At 44.7% G+C, this 8,870-nt stretch overlaps 1 protein-coding gene across 1 annotated transcript in view; it reads right to left on the reverse strand.

Annotated features, from left to right (window-relative positions):
• The window catches only part of mcu (mitochondrial calcium uniporter), a 192,802-nt gene extending 192,158 nt beyond the window's left edge, over nt 1-644 (reverse strand). Inside the window, exon 1 of the mRNA XM_060925463.1 lies at nt 462-644. Within this exon, the coding sequence (XP_060781446.1) occupies nt 462-572 (111 nt within the window). The 5' untranslated portion in view covers nt 573-644. The remainder of the gene's footprint in view (nt 1-461) is intronic.
• Between the last annotated feature and the right edge of the window lie 8,226 nt (nt 645-8,870).

Below are 8,870 nucleotides of genomic sequence, written 5' to 3' on the forward strand. Positions count from 1 at the left end.
AGAGCGCCAGCCTTTCAGAGAGACTCTGCTGGGCAGCACACAGCGAGCGGCCGCGTTCACATCCCAACCTCACTCTGCTGGGCAGCACACAGCCAGCGGCCGCGTTCACATCCCAACCTCACTCTGCTGGGCAGCACACAGCCAGCGGCCGCGTTCACATCCCAACCTCACTCTGCTGGGCAGCACACAGCCAGCGGCCGCGTTCACATCCCAACCTCACTCTGCTGGGCAGCACACAGCGAGCGGCCGCGTTCACATCCCAACCTCACTCTGCTGTTTACAAACCCGGACGGGGCGACTTATAAACAACAACAACAAGTCGTTAGTATGGTCGCTCACTACTTCCTGATCAGCAGGACAGGACTGTAGCAGCAGAACCCACCCTCATACTGTAGATCCTCTGCTTCCTTATCCCACTCCCTCCCTCTCTCTCTCTTTCTTTTCATCCACTCACTCCTTACCGTCCCTGTGTGCTGGTGTTGCCGCTGTGAGGAGACACCGAGCGCGGGGAAAGGCGAAGCCACGGCGCCGCTGCTCCGGGACAGCAGGAGTCTGCACACTTTCGCGGCCATGTCTGGGAGAGGAGCTGAGATCCGGACGGGGAGGGAGCGCTGCTGCGGGCTGCACTGAGGGAGCGCGGCGGGCGGGCGGGCGGGCGAGGGGAAGGAAGGGGAGGAGAAGAGGGCGGGCTGCTTGGGCTGGGCTGCAACACACACACTATCAGCACACTAACGCAGAACACACTGCAGCTCTGCTCCTTCCAATGAAAACACCTCCGCTTCAGGCCGTTACCATAACAACTTAAAAAAACAACGGTCGCTGAGCAGTTGTTGTTTATTTTTATTCGTAGCCATTTTTTTCTTTCTTTTAGATTTAAACTGAAGCCGCCACATGATTGGTCAGAACGGTTACCTGTTTGCCGGGCACGAGCGCGCCGCGAGGACTTTTTTTTTTTAACCAATGAAAAGACGACTGTCCGGCGCGTGCCCCAGTTTGACAACTTGAAATAGGCGGTGCTTATGGAGCGTGCAGCCAATCAGAGCACGCGGGACGCTTGTTAACTCTGAGTGAAGTCTTTCCAGCAATTTTTTTTTTAAACAGCACTTTATTGAAAATGTACAAAACCAACATGGCGACATCGTGATGTAGAAAAGAACAAAGAAATTATCAATCAATCAGAAAAAGCTTTATTGCCAAGGAATTGTTGCAACTACAAAGGAATTTGGCTTGGAGTGAAGGTGCTCAATAAAAAATAAATGCTAAATAAAGTCTATTCTAATAAAGGAGCCAGATAAAAATGGTCTATTCTAAGAGATTAAGAAATAAGAACTAATTAAAGCCGCTAGCGGCCTTGACGGGCCCTCGCACGTGTGGTTCCGCAACCCAGGACATCCCGCCACCCAACAAAACAGTCACATGTCATATATTCATCAAATGTTCATCAGACAGGCCCATAATGGCTAAAGAGTATCAGAGTCAGAGTCATATTACAAGATATCGAGTTTGACATGAATTTGATGAACCGTCTAGGAGGAGTACGTTAAAAATGACCATGTGTAATTTCACTCCAAATGGCCTTATGACATCATCATTCCAAAGTTCTACCCATTCATTTCAATGGGAAAAGGGGCGCTATAAAGTCCCTGGGCCACGCCCGGGGCCAAAAGTCTGTGGCTGAGTAGCGAGGACAATGACTGATGTGTGTATCAAATTTCATGAGTTTTCGTGCATGGGAAATGCCTCAAATAAGGCCAAATGCAGCAGAAGAATAATAAAAATAATAATAATAATTAAAGCCGCTAGCGGCCTTGACGGGCCCTCGCACGTGTGGTTCCGCAACCCAGGACATCCCGCCACCCAACAAAACAGTCACATGTCATATATTCATGAAATGTTCATCAGACAGGCCCATAATGGCTAAAGAGTATCAGAATCAGAATCAGAGTCATATTACAAGATACCGAGTTCAACATTCAGCAATATCCTACAGATATCAAATTCAACATTCAGTAATATCTTGGCATATTATATGTTATAATAGTTCAACATATTACAATAGATCAAAAATCATTGTGCATTTTGTCTGCAACAAAATGCACAATGATAGAAGGTCACTATTAGTGTGTGTGTGTGTGTGTGTTCGATTATTAGGTCCGCACCAGGCAGTAAAATTGTTACATTGTAGCATACAGACTGTGCGTGGTCCGCGTTCACACATGCAAATGAACCAATGCATCAGAATCAGAATCATATTACAAGATATCAAGTTCAACATTCAGCAATATCTTGGCATATTATATGTTATATTATTTCAACATATTACAACATATCAAAAATCCCTTAGCAATTCAGCTTCAGCAATATCTTGGCATCATGTTTGCCAAGTTTGACATGAATCTGATGAACCATCTAGGAGGAGTACGTTAAAAATGACCATCTGTAATTTCACTCCAAATGGCCTTATGACATCATCATTCCAAAGTTCTACCTTCAATGGGAAATGGAAAAAGGGGCGCTATGAAGCCCCTGGGCCACGCCCGGGGCCAAAAGTCTGTGGCTGAGTAGCGGTGACAATGACTGATGTGTGTATCAAATTTCATGAGTTTTCATGCATGGGAAATGCCTCAAATAAGGCCAAACAAGGCAGAAGAAGAAGAAGAGAAGAATCCTTCGAAAAACAATAGGGTCTCGCACCGAATGGTGCTCGGGCCCTAAATAAACAAGATCCATCCATCCACTGTCTGTAGCCGCTTTATCCTGTTCTACAGGGTCGCAGGCAAGCTGGAGCCTATCCCAGCTGACTACGGGCGAAAGGCGGGGTACACCCTGGACAAGTCGCCAGGTCATCACAGGGCTGACACATAGACACAGACAACCATTCACACTCACATTCACACCTACGGTCAATTTAGAGTCACCAGTTAACCTAACCTGCATGTCTTTGGACTGTGGGGGAAACCGGAGCACCCGGAGGAAACCCACGCGGACACGGGGAGAACATGCAAACTCCGCACAGAAAGGCCCTCGCCGGCCACGGGGCTCGAACCCGGACCTTCTTGCTGTGAGGCGGCAGCGCTAACCACTACACCACCGTGCAGCCTAATAAACAATTTATAATACAAAATTGAAAATAAATTATGTAGGGAATGCTGCAGTTAGAGACGTCCATGGATAGAAAGGGAAAACAAGGAAAGCAAGAAAACTGATCATTTAAAAAAAAACATACAAGAGGAAACAGTTTTATCTCAGTTATTGAATTCAGTGGGGAAATGTTTTAAAGTTTCATAGTTTCTGCTTTTGCTCCTTTTACGAATTTTAAGGATCTTAAGTATAATTTAAATTTGTTCCAGGAAGAAACTAATTTGGGGGACGGTTTTAGGATTCTGTTCTTGTGTATAAAATACTTAGCCAGAGAGAGAATTACATTACATTACAGAGAGTTCATCATTTTTGTTTCATACCAAAGATCATACCAAAGGTGGTGGAGTGGTTAGCGCTATCACCTCACAGCAAGAAGGTCCGGGTTCGAGCCCCGTGGCCGGCGAGGGCCTTTCTGTGCGGAGTTTGCATGTTCTCCCCATGTCCGCGTGGGTTTCCTCCGGGTGCTCCGGTTTCCCCCACAGTCCAAAGACATGCAGGTTAGGTTAACTGGTGACTCTAAATTGAGCGTAGGTGTGAATGTGAGTGTGAATGGTTGTCTGTGTCTATGTGTCAGCCCTGTGATGACCTGGCGACTTGTCCAGGGTGTACCCCACCTCTTGCCCATAGTCAGCTGGGATAGGCTCCAGCTTGCCCGCGATCCTACACAGGATCAGTGGTTACGGGTAATGGATGGATGGATTAAAAAATAAGATTACGTATTTTTTTCAGTAACATTTTTAAATATTATCAGAGTCAGTTATTCATGCATCACGTGACATCATACTGTATCTCCATATCAGGAGTGTATTATGTCACACTGAGACCCTGATGTCCTTCTGTCTTGGCAGCAGTTCTGTCCTTTCCATTATATTATTACTTTTCTATTATTGGATCATCCTTCAATCTGTTCTTTGGGGAAAGTAGATGCTTGATTTGATTGATCAGACGATCACTTACTTCACTCTCCTCGCACGTGCACACAACGGGCTCATGTAAAATATTGAGTCCATGCTTACAGTTTATCAGTATGATGATTCATTAGTGTGCAGTATCTAGACCAGTTAATGAGTCCTTCTGTAGCATAACTAATGACTGAAGTGAAGAATAGAGTACCAGAGAAGATCTTCTAAGCTGCCCTCATTAAAAAATGGCTGAGGGGGAGAAACTCTCATTTACACAACTGCTTGTGTGTCTTCCTTTTCAGTTTTTTATTGGAGCGATGAGACTTGTATTCCTTGTTAACCAAGTTAGCCACTTATCGCCAGAGCAAACTGAAGAAGATCTGAAATCTGAATACCAACATACTGCAGCTCAACTGCTCCATTTGGGCTGATTGGAGAATGTTTTAAAGATGAATTTTCTTTCTACTGTATGGTGTCACAAGATTCATGTATAAGTATATATTAATCTCACTTTCCCAAGGACCTTGTTTGATCCTGAGCTTTGGTTGCTCTCTGTGCAGATGTTCTCCCATGTCCGTGGGTTTCTTCCAGGTTCTCTGTTTTCCATCCAATTGCCAAAAACATGCATGAAGTTGGACTGGCTACAAATCGTACCAAGGTATGAATGAATGTGTATAAATGCTCCCCTGTAACGGACTGGTGTCCCATCCAGGGTGTATTCCCTTCTCACACCCAGTTTAATCAGTTGTGATCATTTTTCTTCCTCCAGTGCATCATTATTCTTCATTGGGTCCAGACCAGAAGAAATGCGACTCATGAACAATTGTTGATCCACCAGTGTTGGAGTCGAGTCACTAAACTTCGAGTCCGAGTCCAGTCTCGGGTCCCCAGTGTTCAAGTCCGAGTCAAGTCTAAGTCATTAAAGAAAATTTCAAGTCGAGTCCACTGTTGATCCGAGTCGAGTCCAAGAACAAGACTCCAACTGCACCATTTGATGGTGGCTGTTGGTGCCATTATGTGAAGCCATTTCTGCGATTGTGCTGGACGAACGTTCCTGCTTGACTGCCACATTTTAGTTAACAGGCTACAGATAAAAACTGGGTTCATCGCTCAGCAAGCCCCGCCCACTATCAACAGGGCAAATAACATGAGAGAGGGTTAACACTAGCTAGTTCATCGCTCAGCAAGCAAGCCCTGCTATCAACAGAGCAATGAACACAGCGTGTCACTTCCTTCTCTGGGTGGAGTCTTACCAAATGACGACTGAAGTTCGAGGTCGTCCCCGTCGTCCCCTCGATAGTTCTTCTACATACGGAACACATAGCAGTGCATTTTTTCCCACTGCACGAGAAGTCTGTATAAGCAAAGAGGACAATCCTAGGGTCTTCTCTCCAGGCATTTTAGTACCGTTAACGTTAGTTTGTTCCTGAACATGACGCATGAACAGGTGAATGTGCGTTCTGCATGAAATTAGTATAAAATTAATGTAGATATAAATATCTTACACCAAATTATTATGTTCTCAAAAAATAAAGAAAAAATCAGAGTCCTGGTCTCCGATTCATGAGTCTGAATGCGGTTAATGCACAAGTCCGAGTCATCAGTGCTCGAGTCCGAGTCAAGTCACGAGTCCTTAAAATTAGGGAACAAGTCGGACTCGAGTCCGAGTCCTGTACTCAAGTACTACAAGCCTGTGATCCACACTGTTCCAGCTTGATCAAGAGTTCAGATGGGTAATGACAAGCTTTCTTTGCATAACTCAACTTGTTCTCGCTGTTTGTCTTGCTCCAGCTGTCCAGGTCTCATCATCTCCCACATGCAATGTGCTGCAATGCAGGGGTAATGCAATTTAAATGCAAATCAGGTGAAAAGAAAGGGGCCGCAACGCAGGCCACAGTGGACCTGGTCATCCCCAGAGAGATGGGTGGTGGATTGAGTTTTTACGCAATTCCCTGTAGCATTTGAGGCCTAGAATTATTCATGTGGGCAAAACATGCTATAATTGAGACATATTACTGTACATACAACTTCTATGTATTATCGAATAGACCCTCCCGTGTCATACATATAATATTTCTTTCATATTCTCATTTCGGGGGCGGCACGGTGGTGTAGTGGTTAGCGCTGTCGCCTCACAGCAAGAAGGTCCGGGTTCGAGCCCCGTGGCCGGCGAGGGCCTTTCTGTGCGGAGTTTGCATGTTCTCCCCGTGTCCACGTGGGTTTCCTCCGGGTGCTCCGGTTTCCCCCACAGTCCAAAGACATGCAGGTTAGGTTAACTGGTGACTCTAAATTGACCGTAGGTGTGAATGTGAGTGTGAATGGTTGTCTGTGTCTATGTGTCGGCCCTGTGATGACCTGGCGACTTGTCCAGGGTGTACCCCGCCTTTTGCCCGTAGTCAGCTGGGATAGGCTCCAGCTTGCCTGCGACCCTGTAGAACAGGATAAAGTGGCTAAAGATAATGAGATGAGATGAGATTCTCATTTCGAAAAAAAAGCTATACTACTGTATAGATTGATTTGCCAGTTTAGTAAGTCTTGTAACAAACAAGTTCTGAGCTCAGTGTATTTTTTCGCACATTTATCCCTATGGATGATCAGCCCACAAGAGATAACGTGTGGTGTTTGTTACTACAGACCGTTTTAGCATGCAGTCCAATTATGCTGTGAATAAAATTGCCTCCGAATTATGTGATTTGTTCTTCTGTTTTCTTCCCGTTTTAAATTTAAGGATCAATAAACAGCATACATGTGAAAACTGTTGGAATTGCACAGGGAATCGTTGTACTTTCAGGTAATCAATACACAATTCATAAAAAGCACGACGAGCAAATGAAATGAGCTGAGAATGGATCTCGTGCGCAGTCGACCAAGGCACATCTAATAAAGTCTTAAGGCTTTTTATTGCTTTAGCTCTGTCGAGCAGCAAAATTATGCGATTTCATCCCAGGAAGTCATTAACATGGCCGAATCCTTGTCTCGATAGACGATCTATTGTTTATATCTGAATGACAAATATAAATCACACGGAGAAACAAAGTTGTGAATTTGAATTTTTTTTGTTGTTATTAAACAAATATTTATGGTGATATTATTTTCTTAAAACTGATATGCATTTTTCCTCACACAGAGAGCTGGACTGAATGTGGATGGAGTTCAATATGAAATATAGAAAGAAATACATATTACCATAAATAAGAGGAGCAGCTTTCATGGGTGTGTGCTTCACACAAGTGCTCACTGTTACTAAAACAGCCGTACTGTTTCTCAGCCCTCACACCTGTTGCTCAGCCCATAAGGCCCCTGCCTAACAACAGAAGGCTACATACTGTACATGGCTGACACTTTGGCGACTTCACCTCCAAGCCATTACCACGAGTGATTTTCACACTCATCGAGATCAAGACACACCAGCAACATTTCCACTGCTGGTGTGGAAAATCTGGACGAAGAAGATTTGAACAAGCACACAACAAGTAAGGAAAACTGAAGGCCATGTCAAACTTAGAAGGTTTTAAAGATCTGCCATTGACATATAAGACCTGAGAGGTGAGATTGACTCATAAGCTTAAAGCATATACGCAGAACCATGGCCTCACTTTCGTTTATAAATGCCTTGAGACCTCAAGAATGGCACAGGAATAGTTTTAAGTGTTAACAATAAATCTAATATAGTCATTTTTATGATTAAAGTGATTTATATAGGTAGCGGTCTGAGTGAATGACCTTGACGTCCGTAACGTCACAGCAGGAAGGCTATCGGTCTCATCGCCATTTCCGCTATACTAAAACACAGAGCTGACTGCAACTCCGATCCCCCATTCTGAGCTAATTTATTGCCATGCCACGTAGATGCGTTGGTGGTGGGTGCAGCAACACGACAGAAGGTGGATTTACGTTGCATTCATGGCCCAAGAATGTTCAAACTGCAAAGATTTGGACGCGTTTTGTGAGAAGTTCACGGGCACATTGGGCGCCTACGAAGTGGTCTCTCCTCTGCTCTGCACATTTTACTGAAGACTCGTACGAGACCTCTGATCTGTTGAGGAGCGTTGGCTATAAGCCCATATTGAAAGAGGGTGCAGTACCAACAGTAAGTTCAGTTGCACCAGTCCTCCCGGAGTGTGAGCCGAGGGTTGTTGGTAAAACCCGGGACGGAACGGGACATATCGCTCGGGCAGTGACCTCCCCATGGTTGTTGCTAAAACCAGTGACATCCCATCCCGTCCTGAGTTTTAGTAATTGCCTGAGTCGAGCAGTAACGGCGGAGTACTCAGTATAGAGAAAATGGAGAACGAGTGGACCAGCCATATGATTGCTCCGTTGGATATGCTTGCCTCAGCAGCAATATCTCGCCCTTACGTGGAAGAAGTGAATGAACGGAGAACTGAACGAACAACTGAAAGTCAGATTGTTTCAAAACCATCGGCCACAAGATCGGCCTTCAAAAAGCGAGAACACAGACGGGTAAGCTGCGACTCTCATTTGGATATAAAACAACAAAAACAACAACACTCGTTGCATACCTGCAAGTTACCAGTATAAGATTATTTAATTTGCTTCAGAATGTGATCGTCGCAGTTCATCTGATTATTTAATGAGCCTTTTACGTTTTATCAGTGAAAATGCATGCATGTACATGTATGCTGCATAAGTTATAGCACCCATCCTGTTTTAATGAGAGTCGACCCACAATCAATGAAGTCAAATCAGTCTTAGTTGAGCAAGTCGGTAACGGGATTTCTTACTTTCACCATAAATTTTTATTTATATGACTTTGGTCTATAGCTGTAAAAGGCCTCGGCCTTAAAACCGATTACCGCAGTGACA

This window comes from Neoarius graeffei, chromosome 7, assembly GCF_027579695.1.
Source record: "Neoarius graeffei isolate fNeoGra1 chromosome 7, fNeoGra1.pri, whole genome shotgun sequence".
NCBI lineage: Eukaryota > Metazoa > Chordata > Actinopteri > Siluriformes > Ariidae > Neoarius > Neoarius graeffei.